Source organism: Pezoporus flaviventris, unplaced genomic scaffold (genome assembly GCF_033815535.1).
Source record: "Pezoporus flaviventris isolate CSIRO_AGI_PZ_B2104156 unplaced genomic scaffold, CSIRO_AGI_Pfla_v1 ptg000016l, whole genome shotgun sequence".
NCBI lineage: Eukaryota > Metazoa > Chordata > Aves > Psittaciformes > Psittacidae > Pezoporus > Pezoporus flaviventris.
This window is the reverse complement of record NW_026892564.1, coordinates 11,303,553-11,325,195: the sequence shown is the minus strand read 5'-3', so window position 1 is coordinate 11,325,195 and position 21,643 is coordinate 11,303,553. Positions and strand designations below refer to the sequence as shown.

At 38.5% G+C, this 21,643-nt stretch overlaps 1 protein-coding gene across 2 annotated transcripts in view; it reads left to right on the top strand.

Annotated features, from left to right (window-relative positions):
- Positions 1 to 21,643, top strand: part of TRHDE (thyrotropin releasing hormone degrading enzyme) — a 685,146-nt gene that overhangs the window by 17,750 nt on the left and 645,753 nt on the right. For both annotated transcript variants that reach the window (XR_009743632.1, XM_061454791.1), the window contains exon 3: positions 20,287 to 20,413. Coding sequence is in view for 1 of the 2 variants with exons in the window: in XM_061454791.1 (XP_061310775.1) it covers positions 20,287 to 20,413 (127 nt within the window). In the remaining variant the exon portion in view is untranslated. The remainder of the gene's footprint in view (positions 1 to 20,286; positions 20,414 to 21,643) is intronic.

Genomic DNA, 21,643 nt, shown 5'->3' with positions numbered 1-21,643 from the left:
AACCATCTTGCCCAGTGTGTGGGTAGTCCATGGATCTAATGGGAAAAGGAGGAAATATATGACTATCCTTTTTAGTGATATTCCATTGTAACTGTGGAGTATGAATAATACAAAATTGTCTGTAAAAGTATTTTGCCACACTCTGACTTGCAGAGGTGTCACTCTGTCACATCCAAGCTGCTCTCATTATTACTCAGGTGAAGATAATGCTAGGTGCTTGGTATGTGTGAATTACAAGTGAGACCCTTCAGAGGGGTGAGATGATTTTACCATTTCTCTATCTGTAATTCACCTTCCTGATTACAAAGAACTCATTATCAGCTATTTCCCAGAGTCAGCTGTGTTGGTCACTGTAGTTGGAGAAAATAAACCCACTAGGAAGAGGTACTGTGCAGGGGACCCACAGCCAGACCTAGCCTTCAAGTTGTATATTAAATTACATTGAAATATTCTTTTTTCAGTCTTGAAAAAAAAACCCAACAAACCAAACCCCCAAAATGCATATTGTAAGAACAGCCACAGCAGAAAATATTTTACTGTGTCCTGTATGGAGACCAGTTTAGAGATGACAACCAGTGGAGTATTACTCTTAGATTCCAGCTATCAGTGACCCTGACCAGGAGTTACACATATGCCACTGGTTTAATAGCCACTAAAGGACCTGCTCTCTGTGAATGTACATTATCCATGTTGGAAGCTGTTGTACTTTACTCTTGTGACAATTGGTGGCAACAGGATTTGTATTTTACTTATGTGTCTAGTTTACTTAAATACTTTTTTTTCCACAGTTTGATTGGCTGCCCTCTTCTTCTGTTGTGACAGTCAGTGACTGGTTGTTCTTCATTCACTTCTTGTGTACCAGTCCTGATTTTATAGATGGCTTAGCTGTCTTTTTTCAGAACTCAAAAGTACTTAATCTCTCCTTGTATGGGATTCGCTTCCCATCTCATTCTTATCACTGTTCTCTGTGCCTTTTAAGTTCTACACTGTCTGTGTGAAACACTGAGCAAGAGAGGGGTGATGCCGCAGCTGCCCTCAGTGCTCAAAATTAATGTGCTTGAGTTTGTTTTGGTTTTGGTTCTTTCCTAAATCAGTTGCAACATTGTATTTGCTTATTGAATATCTGCTGAGCACTGAGCTGTTTCCAGAGAACTGTTCACAGTAACTCCAAGAATTCTTCCCTGAGCTATAGCTAATTTAGACTCAATTGCCATGTACATATAGTTATGATTATTTTTTCCTATTTGTGTTCCTTTGCACTTACCAATGTTGAATTTCATCTGCTGTTTTACCAACTAGCCACTCAGTCTCATGAGATTCACCTGCGTCATTTTGTACATATGACTATTCTGAATAATTCTGTACAGATTGTACACTTTTCTGCTTGACAAGAAAAATAAAATTGTCCACATATTGTCCATGTCAGTTCTGGACACATTCATTATTGCTTGTCTCTGCTGGTGTGGCAGAACTGAGCATGACTAGCAAGAAACTGGCAGTTGCACGTTCTCTTTTGTGACAGGAAATTTTGATGGAACCTTACTGAAAAGTATTGCTGAAAAAGATTCTTTCAATGTGATAATAAATACACCTAAAGAGGTGAACGGAGAATATAAAGGCTGTTGCTAGAAATCATAGGTAATTATGGTTCTGGTCACAGAACTTTTCACAGTGTGAGAAGTCTAGTAACATTAGCAATTGCAATTCCTGTGCTGAAGTTAAAGTTGACCAACATCTTCAATACTTTCAGTGTAGTTTGGTCAGTCAGCTGACCTGATGTAGGTGTATCTGTTATAGTATATTCTGAATCACTCATTATGTTCTGTTAGCTGTTGAATAGACCTCCTTCTTGACTTACAGCAGAGGTACAGATACGTACGCAGACATGTATATCATAGGAACCTTTAGGACCTGAAAGACATCTGAGATGTCTGCTTTGTGAAGCATTACTAATCATAAGCTGTAGTGTTTTGTCTGTAATTGTTACCTTTGTTTCTTGAACAAATCTTAGGAAATTCTGCTATGTTTCAAGAGGAATGTATTGTCTGTCATGGCATTAAATACGTTGGTTTTGTTTTGGTGGAAAACAGGGCTAAGGCAATTTTGATTCAGTACTAACAAAGTAAGAATGGCAAGTTCAGCTGGTAAATTGAAAAAGTCAGTGCTTTGTACATCCCTGGTGAGATGCTAACACACTTAAAAGGTAAGTACTACAACACTGGGAAGATTTTTTTTCTTCTTTATATTTCCATTTTTCCTGAATTTTATGGACTGTTGGTAGTCTACAAATGTAACAAATTGAATGTAAAGAAAAAAAAAGGCAACAAATGTGGTTCTCATATGTCTCATATGTGGAAAACTGTTTTTTGCATTGGTCATTTTATTTTTCATTAAAACTTCCAAGTGCAGTGACATGAAGATAATGTCTCTTCTTAATGGAGATCATATTAGAACCATGAAAGAAATATCATGTCACTGTTTGAAAGTCTGTGTATTCTAGAGAAGAACAGTTACTGAGGTATTTAATTGATCTTTATATAGCTGGACAATGCCCAATATACAGCTTCTTTGGACTCACCAAATGGAAAAAAGCTGGGCCTTCATACCTGAACTTTTTTAAACCTGAGTCTGTCTGTGGTTTTGTACCATTTTCTGCTCATCAGCATTCAGCAACACTGCAGAATAGAGAAAAAATACAGAAGCATAAGAAAAAGATAAAAGGAGACTGGGAGCTGAAAAAAGATAAATGACTTTGCCGTCAGTGCAATGAAAATCAAATCAGTGCTTGGCAATGCACTGTTGCCCAATATGGCTAACCTCAGACAGTATTTTAGGTAAAATACATGCCTTTTGTATTTTATTCGTGTATTCATATAAAGATAAATGACTTTGTTATTAGTTGATTGCAGGGGAAGTAGATGTCCTGATTCTGTAAAGTCATAAGAATGAGCATGACTTATATGTTTAGTGTCTGTTTGGTTATTGGCTTTGCCAGTAAAGGAATTTTGTTGTCATGGTATGGCCTGTTACAACCCCTCTTTGGCTTGTTTGGGCTGGGTATAAAAAGATTCTGCAAGCAGGATACACTCACCTTAAAAGTTTAGAACAATTATTTATTTCATAACACACAGAAGATTTGTAGGAGTGAGCTGCTAGGCTCAGTGTTAGTGTGCCCACCATTGCTCACAATCTTTGCTGTCCTGACAGGCATTGGCTGGGAAGGAGGATTGAGGAGGATTGTCCAGCGTGGTTCCTTTCAGTAGACCCTCAGTGTTGCTCAGCTGCCATTTGCCACCAGCTTTGATGACTCTGATAATGGTGATGACTGGAGGTGATGATTCCTACTGGGGTCAGCTAATCTCTCTCTGTGGTTTTATACCTTTGTGTTGGCATTTTTTTCTTGAATCCCTGAGCTAGCAATGCTGATGTCTCAAATTTCTTAACTTCATGTTTTTGTCTGCCTCCAGACTTCCTCATAGCTCTTAATCAGCAATTACACAGCTAGGCAATACCATAGCTGGGCCTTGGCACGCAGGCAGCCATGAAAAGGCAGCTTTTCACCCTGGGTAGTGAAAGCAGAGTTACCAGAGGGAGTTATAGACCATAGTGGTAGTGTTTACATGACCAAGTTAATACTGTAATTGAAAGTAGTATAAAAAACAATTGTATCAAACTTACCAATTTCATTTTATCAAAAAGTAATAATAAAAGTACCTTTTCTGTGTTACTTTCAAATAATATTAATGACTCAAATTATTATGCATTGGCATAATGCTGCACTGTTTATGGGAAATGCACAATGGAAACATAATTCATTTTAGAATCTGCCTATACTGAAAGCAAAACACGAAAAGGAATCCACAGCAACTTTGAAAGACTTGTGCAAACTTGCATTTTGTTCCTGATTGGATCTGACAATGTATTTTTAATGAATGTAGTCTTGAACATCTGCAAACTGTTTGCAAGCTGGAATCTTCTTTTCAAATAGCTGACTGTGGAGTCACACACTGTAATCATGGATGCTGTGCCTCCACAGTACCTATTTGCAGTATAATAATATAATAATCATAATAATAGCAATAATGAAATCCCTTCCCTCACAGTTAAAATTCAGTGTTCTGGATAGCATTTCATACCAGTATAATGTGCTGTTTATTATGGCTCATAGATGACTGCAAATGGCCTCCAAACACTTTGTACAGCCGAAAATACACTCATTTTCTAGGTTGTTTCTCTTCAGCTTCTTCATTTTACTAAATCCCAGAATCCACAAATGTACAGGAAACTTCTGAACCAGAGCTCTTTTTATTTTCCAGTTTAGATTACAATGTAGAAACCTGTTAGGAACCTTGTTTTTGTGTCCACAGAATGAACTCAGGTTGCTGCTAACTCTCTCCTTATGGGAGTTAAATGAGAGAGTTGTTCACAGGGCTATGTTGTTCCATCCATTTCTGTACTCTCTAAATATTTGTGTTGATTGTTGTAGATTTTAAGTCCTTGTATTACATCCATGTGAATGCAGTCCAGTGTACAGCTTACAATACAGTGTACAGTAAGAAAGCTGCTGATGTATGAGCTAGCAGGGATAGGTAACAGATGCTAAAGTCAGGTGTAGAGATATCACTAATTTAAAAGAAACTGTATAGTTGTAATCATGCTGTATAATGTGGGAGTAAATGAATTGCAGATCAGCTCTTCAAACATTGCAGCATTCAGTGTAGACAAACCCTCAATCATGTATTTGCTTTCTTGGCTCAGTTTTCTTTTTAAGCTGCAGGACCAAAAGGAAGCAAAATGCTATTAGATCTTTCCCTTGCTGTGCTTAGTGACTTACTTATGTGAGTGAGCTAGTAACTTGATCTACTTCCATAATTCCTGAGCCCTTGGTCACATAGGATTTGGAGTTTGTTCCAAAGTACCAGCTCTTTCTAGTATGGGATGAAGATGTATCAGTTTTTATGGGCTCAAAGGCCACCACATATTAAACTGCCTTTTTTTTTGATTCAGTACTACCCTAGAGCTTTCAGAACACCTATTGCTCAAAAGTCTGAAAAATCCTTAGCCATCTCAGCAGTAATGACAAAGTAAAAATCAGCATTCAAAGAAGAGTTATTTGTCAGGATCTTATGTGGGTGTGCTTTGCAGAGTGTGCAAGTGCATCAGTGAAATGTGCAAGTGTGTCAGTGAAACTTGGGTCAGAGAAGACCGATGGATGCAAGCTTTGCTACTTAGAGGTCCCTGGCATGGTGTCCCAATACAGAAAATGGGAGAGAGGAATGTGGAGAATGATGGCTGTTCAGCTGATTTACAGCTACTGCACAGCTCATATTTGACCCTATTCCTGCGTTGGCTTAAAATGAATGATGCACATCTGTTCTTTTTAGGGAGAGATGAGTAATCCTCAGTGGAGTACAGAGCAAGTACAGCATGGTGATCCCTTAATGGGTGCTGATTTAGCTGCCTCTGGAATGGCGAGTGGGATAGAGCAATGTCAGCAGAGCATCGTGTCCCAGGTCATTTACTGTGCTTCAAGTCAAGGCTTATTAGCTCAGACACGGCTCTGCCTCTGCCATACACGTGTCTCTGAGTGATGCTGGACTGTAACACACAGCAGTGTCAGTGTGCCTGCTAGCTCCTCTGCACCATGCTCTGCTGCCCAGGGGAGCTTGCTCTCTCCTCCTCACAAGCATGGTCCATGCTGCTGAGGAGTGTTGCTCATGTCTTCATGTGCCCTCTCCTCTAGAAGCTTGCTGTTTCCTGAAACTGAGCTCACTGTCTACATGCTTGCACTGATCTTGTGGTTAGTTTGTGGTTTTTTTTTCAAGTAATGAGACCCTTTAATTTTTTTTAGAAAGAAGAACAGAGGGGAAGTACTCTGATATTTTTTTAACATAATCTGTGACTAAGTTTTTTATTTTTATTTTTATTTTTATTTTTATTTTTATTTTTATTTTTATTTTTATTTTATGAACAAGCTGGGCAATGATCAAATGCAGCTGTAAAAGTCACAAGGCCTTTCTGTATTTGTCTTTGTAATGCACAGAGGCACTCCGGAACAGCAGCTGGCTGAGAAGTGTTTAAGAGTCCCTGAAGTACAGCAGCTGACTGGAGTACAGAGGCTTGCTGTCTCTCATAGGCTTAATCCTTTGGGCTGCCGATGATGGGATTGATTGGTCCTTGAACCAGGGAACATTTTGGGCTTTCGTTTAAGGAGTCAGTCAGCACTGTGAGGATGTGATCCAGCAGCTATGCTTCTCCCTGGGATTTCTTTCTTGTTCCTTCATCTTTTTTCCCCGCCTTTGCTCTGCTTAATAGGAAATGGCAGCTTGGAAGACCCTCATGGGGAAAGTGTAGTAGATATTTTACAGGTGGTAGCAACAAGCTACTTGAGAGCTTTAGGCAAAACTGGCAGCAGAGTATTAGTCAGTGATATTTATACAAATGTTTCTCTTAGAAGCTTCTGGCAGCAGTTTCCTTCATAGGCTGAAGGGTTTCAGCTTGTTACTAGTTTATACTTTCTCAGCCTAGCTCATTCAGTCCCCTTCTGCGTTTAATAGCCTTCCTTCATCCCCATGTCATTAGTGACAGTTTGCCTCTTAAAGAAATCAAAATTTGAAGCACAGGGATCCCACTCCTCATGGATATTTTGTTGCAAATAATTAGAGTATACAAACTGTACACCAACAGGATCAGACCATTTGTCCTCTTCCATTGTCCAGCCAAAGATAGTCAAACACCAGAAACTTGGGGAAGAAGGATACTTGAGGTTCTGTTCCGATACGCTAAAGAAAGCTTCCTTACAAAGTCCCTGCTTGATTCTTTCCAGTGTTTATATCCCATGAAAGCTTCCTAAAGGTTTTGCATTTGTTCATGTCACTGCACAAATGCTCTTACTGCCCATACATTGTTGATATTGCCCCTAGTAATTGTTCTTAATGTTTGTTACTCTGCAAGTCCTCTGGTCATAGACACAGTTTATGCTGTGAATACAGGTACTGTGAGAGCTAATAAAGCCTGCCATTTTAAAGGTTTACCTTGCTCTCTGCAGTCGGGATGTGCCTCATGAGACAGAATGCTATCTTAGACTCTAAGAAAGTGTAAAAAAGACTGACGAATGAAGCTGTTATATTGACATGAATGTCAGCTGGAAGCTAAGCAGGGGAAAATTTTCATCAGCTACGAAAAAAGAAGGAAGGACTGTTCAAACAATGCAGTCTGCTCCACTGTCAGCAAAGGAACATATATCTGTGCAGTCAGTTCATTGTGCTAGGAAACAGAAGAAATGATTGTGGCAAAAAATGTTATTGTCTTCCTGTTTCTCTAATTGATAGGCTATTTAAGATGTAAACTTTTAGCTGGAGTTCAGCTTTGCCTTCAGTATGGCCATCATGCTTGCAGCATCTAAAAGTTTGGAAGCCAGGTTTCAGAGATACTTCTCTTCTTTCCATTTTACCATAATCCATTGGAGCCCGTTGTTGCTTTGTGCTAGTTAGCTTCTTGGGCGAGGAATTGCCTCGACACTTTTATAAAGACAAAATGTTTTGTAAGAAAACAGGTTTTAATCCTGTTTCTTCTTAGACACAATCCTGTTTTAAACCAACTATTTTAATCTAATGCTGACCAGCACATTGACATGAATGAAGAAGTCAGCTCTTACCAAATTCTTTTATTTTGTGAAACCCTTGTGATAGTCATACAGACCTAGTTTAATCTCAGGTGTTTAGCTGGCTAGCTAGCTGACCTGTTGTGATTTAAGCCCAGCTGGCAAATAAGAACCATGCAGATGCTTGCCCCTCTCCCCTCCATTTCTCTCTCTTGCCCCAGTGTGATGGGGAGGAGAATCAGAAAAACAGGTAAAAAAAACCCGTGGATTAAGATCAGAACAATTTAATAATTGAAATAAAAATAGCATCTTAGCAACAATTAAAACATTGATGTATTATCAACATTATTCTCAGACTAAATCCATAACACAGCACTGTACCAGATACTAGGAAGAAAATTAACTCTATTCAACCTGAAACCAGGACAGTCCAGCTGTGAACCAGATGCAGTGTTTGAGCTGTGGCTAATCAGAAGGTGTTAGCAGATTTGCCTTTTCCATAGGCATGCAGATGATGTTGCTGATTAATTCGCATCTTCCTAATAGGAAGTATGTCCTGAGTAGTGGAATTTTAAAGATGAGGAATGTAGTTTGAATTATAATTGTGCAAAAATAGTTTTTCATAATCATAAACATCTGAGCATCTTATATATCGGAAGGGATTTGATTAATAACCCTGCATGTTAAACATTTTATAGTATTTTATTTCAACTTAAATGATTCACATGTTGTTATATTAATGTGTGTTAAAACCAGCATACCTCAGTCTGTTTATCACATTTGTCTAAATTTGTACATGTCAGTGTACTTGAATTTTGCAGCTTCTTCTGTCTTAGGGTGCAAAAAAGCCTCTGTTTGCCAGGTTGGCATTGTTCACATATATATGATCTGCCACTTCTCATCTGTGTCTCTGCTGGCTGCTGGTTAGGTGGTTAATCACTTTGATCCCTGGTTGTAGCCTTGATCTTTCTCAGATGGGAGTCCTGAGGTAGGAATAATGTTCTAATTGATTCAGCCCTTCTATTTTGCTTTCTCTATTTATAATTGTAATTTGCCTTTGGATTTTTTTTTTTTTTTTTTTTTTTTTTTTCCCTAATTATCATATTTTACACTGAGATTGGTGTGCTCAGAAGAGGGATTCCTTGGAGCCATGTCTTGGAGATGCTATTGATAGACAACTGCTTCTTCACTAATTTATCTTCTCTGGCTGAAGGGCTCATGCTGCCCATGTTTTTATCAGAGGGTAGTTGTGCAAAACTGTTTGGATACTATTAGCACATTCAGCTTTTTTGTTTTATTTTTTTATTGTTCTGTGGATTTGGTGGGTTTTTAAAAGTATTTAAAATGCCAGTTGAAGGTTGGAAACAAAGCTTTTAATGAAGGTTTTTTTTAGTGGATTTTAGTGTGCATCTATACAAAAAGTTTGATTTCTTGTTTCCCTGTTTCATGGTTTATGGATTTTGCTTTTACTGGCCAAATTGTTTGTTTCTTTGCTCCAAGAAGTTTTTAGCCTGAAGGAACTCTTACTGTTAATATGGTTGCTGTTCTTATTGATTTAACCTGTTTTTGGTTTTGTTATGGATTTTATACCAGTCAGAGCACAAAATTTCCCATGTGCATGTTTTTCTCCCTCCTAAAGGCTAGGTACAGTTTTTCAAAAAGTATGCAGACTTGTCTACGGAATGCTTAGTTTCCTTAGTGCCAGCAAGTTTTAAAGAGTATTTACAAGTTAGCATCTTACACTACTAATCTGCTTACCTTTCAGTTTTTCTATTAAGTTTACATGTTGCTTACAAGATGATACTTTCCTGTGTTCCTTTTGCTAATCACTGCTATGATCATCTATGCATTGAGTAAATCCATCTGAGCTCACAGATAAGCAGTGCTTCCTGGTTTGCTTTTCTTGTGACTGTATTTTGTCATCAGTTCTCTTTATTTACAACCAAGTTTTTTTTTTTCTAATACTTATCAAGTATTTGATACTGCCAATATATGATGGATAAGGTTAAATGTGTATCTACCAGACTATGCTTTCCACTATGGTTATGCTGAATTTATGTGAAACAGGAAAAGTAATAACGTCCTCACAATCACCTTTGTTGGATTGTCATGTACAGTCTGTCTCTGTCTCCTCCCAGTTGTTTTGTTGCGCTCTGAACAAGTACATCACTTTACTTGCTAGCTATTTTGTAGAGGATCACTTTGTTGAAATCTCTCAAAGTAATTACTTTTAAGTGAATAGTAAAATAGCCTTTCCCTTTAAACAAAGCTAAATAGTCTCAGCATGTTAGCCACTGACAAAAGTGGCTGGACCAAGAGGAACCATCCCATTTATTGGAATGAGATGGTTGCTCTTAGACATGAGTGAACATGGGATACTTCAGTTTTCAGAATGTCTTCTGAAGTTGAACAATTTCAGGGATACAGGTCTACAGTTTGGGATATAGTTTAGGTCTAGTTTTTGAAAAATGTATTGCTACTAAGGAGCTTGAAAACAAGACGTATTTATTGAAAATTTGCAATGGAAAAGGTGCTGTTTTCCAGAAGATGTGTTTTAGGAATAGTAATTTGATGATTTGTAATGAAAAGATGATTTATCAATTTGGGGCAGTGAGGAAATTCAGGCTTCATTTCCAGCTCTTTTTCAGGTTTTCTCATTGACATTAAGCCCATATTTCCACATCCTTCATTTCCCCTGTATTTTGTTTTTCTTTGACAGAGAGACCTGACAATAAGTCAACTCTTGCTCCTATTTCTGTAGCCGGCTGAGCACAGGGGACCCTTGTTGTCATATTGACAGCCCCTAGACAATGCCAAAATATAAATCAGCAGTTATAATGGTTACAGGTTATAATTTCAAATTGGATCACTCTTAGGTAACAGCTGTGTGCATGTGACAGCAGTCTAGCTGGGTAAAATCAGTCATGCCATAGGGATGCTGAATATTATAGGTCACTTGTTAGCACTTTCTTAAAACAGAGTTACAGAAGTACAGAATTTTATTATCCAAGAATAGGTGAAATATTATTTATGAATGATGTGCAATGTGAATGCTTTGACTGTAAAATAGCCAATGATAAATACTCTGAATAGGATAATTCTTTTAAATGTCAATCCAATCCCAGCCCAACCAAAGGAAATAGAAACTGGTGTTAACACTTAGGGTACATCTACAGCAGATTTTTCCTGGAGTCAGAGTTTTTATGTGTAATAGGTAAATAATGTTAAATCTATGTGCTTTGTTTCTTAAAGCTATGCTGTTTTTTTCACCTACCACAAAGAACTCCAGTGGGCTTTAACCACTGGGTATCTCAACAATTTAGACACTGAATTCCCCTCGATAGCATAGTTCTTCCTCCTATGCTGAAGTTCTGTAATAACTTGATTTATCTGTATCCAGTCTGTCGTGGTCCTATCTTCCTTCCATAAATGCTTTCTCATGCTGGTACCAGCACCAACCTGATGGGTGTCCAGGCAGCCCAGGTGAGGAAGTTGGGCTGCCTGGACACTACCCACCTGGTTGTCATAGTTTGCCGATTCACCTGGGTGACAGCCTGCTGTGAGATGAGGTGAACTGTAGTGCTAATGTAATTGAAGAGTCAAAGCTGAATGACTGAGTGTGTGCTGGTTGGATCGTGGCTGTCTTAGCTGGCTGAAATGGCTAGGAAATGGTGTCCATAATTACATTTGCTATATATTAGTTGTTAACATGTTCACTTTCTGTCCCTGAGCCATTTCAACAAGATGACAGATTCTGAGTGCTCAAAATTAATCTTAATGGTACTGTGGTCAGTGACATAGCCAGTATTTTATTTAATGCCAGAAGAACATTGGTTGGATTTATATGTGAGTGCAGCTCATTAACTTTCCAAAGTATTTTATGATCTCAAGTTAGAAATTAAGGCATGTCTGCATGACAGTTTTGCCTGTGGTGGAATATATTGCTGCACCTTTGGATGGAGCAGTCAACGAACGCTTGCATTTGTTTTTATTCAGATGAGAAATTGAGGAGGCAGCTAGAGACTTTTCCCACGTGGTCATGTTTATTTAGAGGGAAGATGTACAAAATTATTTCTACTCCCCCTCTCCCACCCCAAACTCTGAAAATAATGGCAATCTTTTTGCTTAATATTCCTCATTTCCTCACTGCCAGCTGGAACTCCTTAAGTTTCTTTCACCTCTTTCTCCTTCAGGGTCATGCTACAAGTTTTTATTCAGGAGCATCTGCTATGTCTGTCCGAAGCCTCTTTCAGCTTGTCCTGCCACAATATTCAGGCACCCCTGTGCTTACATTTAGTTTCCTGAGATACTGCTCTACCAGTGCAACTCATTCCGTGACCATGTCTTGCATATAAAACTTATATTTAGTGTCAACTTGTCCTTTTAAGTGGTTTATTAAACCAGTTAAAGCTGTCTTGAACGAGGATGCAAAGATGGTGTTTGTTTACTTTTTTAAAAAGTAACACCCAATCTCCATCAAAACAGTGTTTCCTCAGCAAGTATCAGGTCATTGAATTCTCAGTGTTTCCAGCTAGCTTTAGAAAAAAAATTCCTAAATTTATTAGAAGAGTTTTTATTATAATTATATCCAGAAGAGGCTCAGTGCAGTGCTGGGTGTGACTGCTTAGTTTGGAGAAAAGTCGTCTCCTCATAAAGATGAGCTGTCCCTTTGGTATTCAACAAGCATATTTCATTACCATACAGTCTCTTTTGGGTATTGTCCATGATGAATAATGAATAGGAGATTGAAACAAGGCATTTCTCTGTCATTTCTTTCCATTTTCAAGTTTAACTATGTTCACTACAACAGAATTGATATTTCTGTACAGCTACCTCTCTCTTTCCTTCACTCATCAATGTTGTAAAATTTATTGTGTTTGAATGCATGAAACCTGGGGAGTTATCCACACATGAAACAACGCATACACATGCTTAGTGGAACTTGGTGTGTAGCTTGTTTGCATATGTACTGAAGCATTATTTCTTTTGAATTTATCACATTTAAAATTTCATTGCAATGCAGTGCCTTGTTTTCAGAAGTGACCCAGGGAGGTCACAGCCAAAACTGATGTCCCAGCGTTTGCCTGCTATATTAAATGTGTAATGTGAAAATATATTTATCTCTGTAACAATAATAAAAGCAATACCTGTGCCTAAAATAGTCAGTGAGCAAAATAACCATAAAAGAGATCTCAGATTATCAAGTAATTTGAAGCTTTTAAGTAGAGAGGCAATGCATGTGTTTTTCAGCTGAGAGTGTCACTTGCTGCAGAAGTATCACAGATCTTGAAATAAAGAGCCTAAGACTTTTCTCCCCTTTAATAAAATTTCTAAGTGGCTGATCTGTTGAAATGTTAGGACCTTCTGAAACATGTAAACACATGTTTGAGGTTAAACACATATTTAAAATTAACCATATGCATAAGTGCTTTCTGAACTGAGGTTTTTAAATCATAATGAGTTTGAGATCCCAGATGGACCAGCGCTGGGCTGCGCCTGTGGGTATAATCACACAGAGGACTGGAGCTAGTTTGGAGGGGCCTCCCGAGAACAGTGCTGCATGTGGAGTCTGCTGGCTCTGGGGAAGGGATTAAAGAACAAGCATTATTCCCAGGGTGGCACTGGTAACACCAGTTGATGTGCAGAAACATCTGTTTTGTAATGGAAAAACATTCTGAGCTGCTTTAAAGCATTGACAAAGTTACTTTTAATTCTTCTTGATGTAGGTGGGAGGGAAAACTATCCTTAATTGGGAAGTGGATTCCTGTGTTGATACAAGGTTACCTAATCCATACTTGCCTAGGAAAACAAGAAGATTTAAGGTTGGCATCAGACTTTTGTCAATTTCCATACCCCCATTTGCTTCCAGTCTGTTTAAACCTAAGTATGTATAGCAAAATGGTCTAAAGACAGAAAAAAGGTAGAGGAAATCTAGGCAGTAGCAAGATACTTAGATGCTGTCCTTGGAACACTAGCTCCATTTGCTTGGGAAGATCCTGTAATAGTGCCAAAATAAAGAAGAAAGAGTTTCAGCTCTCTTGTGGTCCCACAGGCATGCGTGATGTGACAGCATTCAGGGCTGGGCAAAAGCTGTCCATGAATGGGGTCACCTTTGCCGGTGGTTTTGTGTAGTCACATGTTTGTGTAGTCACTGTCTACAGTATCAGATGGTGTGAACCAAGGGCTTGGATTATAGATGCATTTTCTCCCCTTGTCAGCAAAAAAGCTGGACTTCTTGTACCTGATGCTGTGGTGGAGATATAGCAATGGTTACTGCTGTGTGAACTCTGCATCAGGATGTTTTCAAGATGCAGAGAGCTGTTTTCCTTACAGCACATGAAATATAAATGTAAAATTCAGTCAGTGATCCTGCTTCTGATGATTGGAACTATCAGTGATCATGATGAGAGTATTGCCATTTAAAGGACTATTTTTTTTCCCCTTTTTTTCCTGTGCACCGCCTAACAGAGACTACATTAGTGATCTAAAAACATGGACTGTGGACATGGCAGATCCTGTTAGTGAAGGTTGCCTTGGCAAAAGTGTCCCTAGTGCAGGGGCTGAATTGGTCATGTCTCTTCTGAAAGCATAATTCAAAGCTTCTGTAATTAACAGGAGTCATTCAATTGAAGTCAGAGGATGTTGTGTCAGGCTGTTAGAGCCCAGTAAGCCATCTGCTCTCACAAGCCTTGCCTTGCTAAAGCAGAGGTGCACTTTATTCCTTTGAGGCAGTATTTCTCATCCAGTTAGCTGTGATTCCCCCCAGGGCATCATGGAAGGTAGTGATGGCAATTGGTGTGGTCTTAAAACATGGAAAAGATGGCTAAACATTTAAAGAACTCAATTTTCTTGCAGAATGAATGCAGACTATTACATAGGACTCTCATGATCAATAAACTTTACTGTTACAATAAATAAAAGAATAAAAATATGTCTTGATATCAAGCAAGGTGATGTTCCCCTACAAAAATGACACCACTCTAAGAACAAAGGTTTCAAAGGGAGTGCGCACATAAAATAGAAGGTGGCATAGAGAATAATGTGTTCAAGAGCAGGCTTCAAATGTAAAAGTGCTTATTTAAATTCTATAGTAACAGGTGGGCTTTGGTGTATGGCACCCTTCAGGCTTGCAAGCCTCTTACTGCAACATCCTGATTTCTGCCAGGCTGTCAGCCTCCTCAGTTCCCTGGGGAAGCAGGATAGCTGGCTTGTGGCACTTCCAGCAAAGGTGATTCGTGTCTTCCACTAGTGCCAGAGGGAGAACATACTGTGGTTCTCTCTGGTCTTCATCTTTGGTGAATTCCTGCAGAAGAAAAAGGTTTGACAACAGTCTTTTTGGAATAAGACATGTGTAAATAATGGATTTTTACTTTTTATTTCCATGGTAAAAATGATGAATATATTCCATATTCCTCCTACCTGCAAAGCAGAACTGATCAAAGCCTTCAGTTTGACCTGAAATATTTTACAGAATGTAAAAACATGACTGCAGGTTTTTCCTTGCCATTCTTCATCCTTCATATCTTCCCCCTCCCCCTTTCAATTTTAATGGGAAAAAGCCCAAATGAAACAAACAAACAAACAAAAAGAATAATTTTTTCAATATGTCAGAACAGTTCAACTTCTGAACCCATTCCTCTATTATGTGCTGAAATTATCACTAGTCTTTGGTACAGTGAAACATTTTCAGTGAACATACTATTCACCAGAAATTAAGATGTTCATTGTTATTTACAGTCTGTACTTGTCAGTATTCACCCATTGTACCTTGTATATAGTTACTAATTCACATTTTTTTGAAACACTCTGAAGTAATAAGAAAACCTCTTTTTTTCCCTTTTTAAGTGCTTTCTTTTTGATGGATAATTTTTACCTGCTGTAGACAAGAAAATTTTCCTCAGGCACAGCAGTTAATAACCTGACTTTAAATGTGATTTGTTCTAAATCTGTTGCGCATTTCTCAGTGTATATCACAACTGTCGCTCAGTACAGGAAGCAGCTCTTCATTTACTATTACACTCATCTGTTCTGGTGACCTGGTTTTACAAATATTTTTAAATTGCTTTTACTTATTTTATGTAACAAATACTGAAATATTGACAGACTACAGAAGATGCTGTAATATGTGCAAATTCCTTGTGAAAGTACACTTTTTGTGTAGCAAATGCTTTTCACTAACTATAAAGAAGTAAACTATTGGTCACTTACAACAGATAAAGACACGGAATTTACCCTACAACTTTCAGAAATGTTTTAGTATTTTACCTGATAATAGTGCTACAGTCATTCTAAGAACTACTTGAGTTAGGTTACTAATATTTTTAAATTGATCCTTCAGCATGATTTTTCTGTGTTGGTATCTGAGTGTGGCTATTGTATTATCTTGATTTAAAGTTCTAATGAAAACAGCCCAGGGCTTCTGGAAAGAAGTCAAAGGGAAGCTACTCATGTTTTTTCTCGCTTTAGAAAAGAATGAGAAAATATACATCGCAGCAATGTTATTTAGGATCTTTAATAACTTCTTGCTTCTTGTAAACAAAAGTGAAAATGGTTTTTAGCAAAGTGTGTCTGGCCTCCTCTATCAGCATCTGTGAGGTATAGAATCAAAGAATCAGAATCATAGACTAGTTTGGGTTGGAAAGGACCTTAAGGTCATCTAGTTCCACCCCCCTGCCATGGTCAGGGACACCTTCCACTAGACCAGGTTGCTCAAAGCCTTGTCCAGCCTGGCCTTGAACACTGCCAGGAATGGACATTTACCACTTCTTTGGGCAGTCTCACAGTAAAGAATTTCCTCCTTATATCCAACCTCAATCTCCCCTGTTTAAGTTTGAATCCATTACCTCTTGTCCTGTCATGATGGTTGATAGGAAAACATCATCTTACAAACACTGAAAGGGAGCTCTGGGTTGTAGGGCCTCAGGTACAAACCTAGTTACTCAGACTTGTGGTAGGAAGGAGACCATCAGTCTCGTTCCATTTGAGAGAGAAATGAGAGATTTGGATTTTTTTTTTTTTTTGTCTTGTTAGTCAGAACGTTGCAAATGTGGGTGCAAAGGAATTAAGAAAAAAACCCCATAATTTAGGTTGACTGTGAAATTTTGTCACATAGTTGCTATGACAGTGTCATTACTAATATGGCCTCATAGCATTTTTTCTGGTATCTTTGTCATTTAGATGCAGGGACCTATGCTGAATCAGGTCAACATCAGTATGCTGTGGATATGCCTACTGTCTGAACAGCCCTTACCTTATTAATTCCCAAATGTGGAAGGTGCTTGGTGCAGGCTTTCAGGTGACCACGAGGCTGAATGCCATATTTGAATTTCCTCCTTGCCTCTGCCACCAGAGTTGCTATGAAGTCCTGAGCAAATCGGATAAACTGACAGTCTCATTTAATCATCAGTTGTGTGCTACTAATTTTCTTAATACTCAAACTAAGGCACCTGTGACCAGACTCAAAGCTGTACAAAATGTTCACCACTGCAGTAAGATCCAATGTGAGCAGTGCTTTAAGTGTGTGCAATAAAGCTCTTAAGTATACTTAACATTGAGAGATGTCAAGACAGATACCCAGAATTAGTCTCAGCCTCTCTTTGTTCTCCACTTTCTTACATGAAAATAATAGATTAACCTATTCTTGCAAAGATTATTGAAAAAGAGCTCCTCTAACATTGCAGGGCAGTAGGTGCCGCTGCAGTGAGTGATGAATTACCCACCTGAGCTAGAAACCTATTTATCGTTTGTAGGATAACACATACTGCTTTTATTTTTGTTGAGATCTGACCCCTTACTTAAATTAATACAAAATCAAATTCTTAGTATAGCAAGCAAACAACCCGTGGGAAAGCATATAGCAATTATGCATTATTGTTCAGTCCAACATTGTTATAAGCTACACAGCCTATCTGCCTTTTGAAATGAGAGCAATAAACGAACAGAAGAAAATGCTAAACAAATCTTATGTCTGAATCTTAATTCTGTTTTATTTACTTAAGATCCTCTTTGGAGCAGCATCTGAAAACTTTACAGTCTTTATTACTTAACAGTCAGAATCTTTGTATAAGCTAAGGAAATAATATAGTTCCCATTTTATGGATTTGGAGGTAAGACATGGTCAAGATGAGCCCATAGACATTAAAAGGCATTGGTGTGTGAAAGTTAAGGGCTTCAATTTCAAGCTTAGATAGGTGCCAGTCTTTCAACTTAACACTGGACCAAGTTCCTTACACTGTGAATGACACCTAAGAAGGTGTCATCCAAAACAGCCAGCCAGGTAGCAGGGTGTCACTGACCCCTGCGGTAGCCCTCTGCTATCTAAGAGGGAATTTTCTCAGACCAGTGGTAGGTCTGTGAAGGTGCCTCCATATACTGCATATTCAGTGGTTATTTGGCTCCAGACAGAAGCAGATCCAGCATTTGAGCATGGCTGGCATGCTTCAGCAATGCCAGTTGCCTCAAAACCCTTGAGAGACCTGGGCAAAGGCATGGGTAATTTCTGAACTGTGTTCCAGCTCAGGGGTGACCTTGATGTAAGCCATGGAGCCCTGGCATTCTGGAGCTGTTCTGGGTAGGCAGAAAGGCACCCAGGGAAACTTTACAGGCAAGGTAAAACTATATTCAGCCTTAGGCAGGTGGCAAATTAAACTTTGCAGCAATGCGGTTTTTGAGCTTTGGTGCCTGAGCTCCGTCTCAGACACCATTAAATTCCTTTCTGCATTTGCCAGAAGACACACGTTGTAATGCAGCAAGTTGAACCCCTTGTTTTTTCTTATATGTGCCTGTTTTTTTTCTTCCCTTCTGTTGTCCTATTTCTTATTATGGACACATTTGGCCACTGTCAAATTGAATGATTTTTTGCATACTTGGTTGGCTGACTTGTTTTTCCTAATTTGCTGATACAGTCAACTGTGCCAGTAAAGCAATTATGCAAAATTGTGTATAAAGGTTTAATGATACAAAACAGTGTTCATCACAAATCTAATTGTGATTCTTACCATACTTTCATAAACTAAAGGTTTTGAAATGTTTGAATTAGGATCTCTGTGGTTAATATCTACCTTGTTAAAAATATATATTTAGTTTAGCAGGTAAGGGAACATTTAATGTACGTGTCACTGTTTACTTTGGGAGGAAGCAATAAACAAAGTTAGTGACTTGAAGATATTCAGACAATGGTTTATATGCTTTCAGGTGGTGATTATGAGAAGTCTGCTTTATTACATGTCTCATTAGGTTACACTGTTGTCTTTTTTACATTACAGATGATAACTGTGTGGTTGATTATGCACTGAGTCTAATATTACACAAAGATAAAAATATAAAGATGGACATAGTAACAAAGCAGAATAATGTGTCTGCATACTGAAAACAAAGTGCGTTAGAACAGAATTGACTGGTACAGTATGCTGAGATTTGATATCTGGTTTCCACTCGGATAACTGAACTGGTTCAGGAAAAGAGCAGTAAAGCAATACTTGGTAATGCTTCCACTGAAGCTGAAAATCCCATTGGCTTTTCTTGGTCCAGAATAGCGCATTTAGAAATATTTCAAAACTGTTATTTCTCCTTCATGTTTGCATTGATATTTTCTGATTTCTGCCCTGCTGCTTTCCTCAGGATCGTGGCTGGGATTTAATCCTACCACAGAAAGTATTAGCAAGTCAGATATTATTATAGGACTGACATTTAGTAGAGTCTCTTTTGTATCGGGTCATTATGTACTGCAGGGAGAGACCTTCTGCCACAGCCACTAGAGACAACGCACACACTGCTTTCATCAGACAGCTTATCAGGAGGGCTCATAAAAAAAGTGGCTTTCCTTTCTATTCCTTTCTTGGTTGACAGTTCTCAGCTTTATGTCATCCTTGCCCTACGAAAGCATCAAGGACTGTAAGGAGAGGGAATAGTGAATAACCTGGCAGTGCTTTCTGCTGCCTTCTTAATCAAGGTCACACTTGGGTGCTGAATTATGAAGGTGAGTTCTGTTCACTTGGGTGCTCCACGTAGTCAGACGTGTGAGCTGTTTTATACTGAACACAGCAGTCTGTGGGTTGTATAAACAGCTTTAATTTACTGCTTTCTGAAAACAGAGGCCTGAAGCAGTCATGGAGGTTGCAGGAATGTTAATTGTTTGTGTACATGAATGAGCTTATAAATGGTTGTTTTTGCAGTCTTCCATAGCTCATCAAGGGTAACCTTGTCACTGCCAGAGAAAAGAAAAGAGAATGATTTTGTTGTCTCTCCACAGTCTACTAGTACTTTCAGGGCTTGATATAATATGCCTTTAACAAACCGTGAACTTCTCCCCTACTGAGCCACCGCATCCTGCCTACATTCGGTGTAGGCAGAGAACCATTATAACTAATCCACTCTCCCGTCATATCTCTAGCAAACACATGTAAGTGTTTTCTTTGAATATTTATTTTGATGCAAGGAGTGTTAAGTCTTTTATTTGGCAACACAAACAAGTAGGAGACTGTGACTTCTCAACTTTATAACCTTAATTGTGGAAGTTCGGTTTCTCAGCTACGTGCTTTGACAAATGTACATCAATTACATTTGGCTTTAAGAGAATAATCCTGCCGCCTCACAAGAACCTTAGAATAGTTCAACTCTGTAGGTAGAAGAGCTTTAAAATTTAGATGCTGAAATGATCAGTTTTTTGCTTTGTTTTTTAACAGGTACGGTTATATGCAAGGCCTGATGCAATCCGAAGAGGATCAGGGGACTATGCTCTAAATATTACAAGGAGACTCATTGAATTTTATGAAGATTATTTTAAAGTGCCATATTCCCTGCCAAAATTAGGTAAGATTTCAATTAGAACATGTAGTTCACCCATAGGTGGGAGATTAAGTCAGCTTTTTTAAATGGAATTTAAGACCGGAACGTACTAGCTTTTGCGGTAAGGAATGTTTGGGTTAATTTAGAAGGATCAATAAGTCTGGAACTTTTCATCCCTTCCTTGCAGAGGAAGGGATGCCAAATTGTCCTGTCTGCAGCCTTGAACTGAAAGGAGCAGGAAACGGACAGTACTTAAATGTGTTAGGCAGTGGGAAGAGAGCTTGAGCGCTGTCACTGATAAGTGGGTTGTTTTTTTTGTTTGTTTGTTTAATGCAGTTTATTTTGGTCTGTACTTTCATTAGATAGCTATTAGGGAACGTTTGTTCTTTAGTATTTGTATCTTGGTGTCTCAGCCTTTGATATGGAGCAGAATTGAAAATATTTGTGGAAACTGGAAACCTGTAACAGTGCAAGGCTGTATTTTTTGTTTTATGCTGGCTTATGGGGTCTTTTAATTCTGATTAATGCATATGCTGACTTCTATCGTTGCTTATTGAAAAAAATCGCTGTGAACTTGTTTTGCTGCTCAAGTGACCAGAATGTAAAAGCTGTCAATTTCTATTATTTTTTAAATAGTTTCTTCTCATCTTCTCTGTCACCACAATCGATTGCTCTCCTACACGCTTGAATACTTTATACTGTATTATTACACCCTCCCTCCTTTGGAACATGTTTGATCAAGATCCAGAAAATCCTATTGCTCAGCAGCAGGAAGAGAGCTTGTATTTGATCAGAAGTGCTAGAGTTGGAACCACAGGTGATCCTCCCAGGAACTCGGGGTCTATTTCATTAAATCCCTTGCCTGCCGAGTAGCTTTATTAGTCTTACAACTAACAGTGTAGGAGATAGACACCGTAATTGATACTGCTAGATCAGGGTGTCGCATGAATTTTTTATAAGTATGTTGTGGCATTTGTTTCTTGTTGTCTTTGAATGATGGTTTACAGGCAGTGTTCTGCTAGGGAAATATGCAGGTGGGTTAAACATGGCATGTGCATCAGGCTTTCTATGTATCCTTCCATGACTGGCTTCAGCTATGTAATGATGATTTCATAAAGGAAGTTAGAGACTTAAAGATGCCAAAAATTTAGAAGAAAAAAAATAATCAAAACCTTTCTGTTGAATATGAAGGATGAGCATCATCCTCAGGTAGTTTACTGAGGATGCCAGGTAGCAGCAGGCAGTAGGGACTTT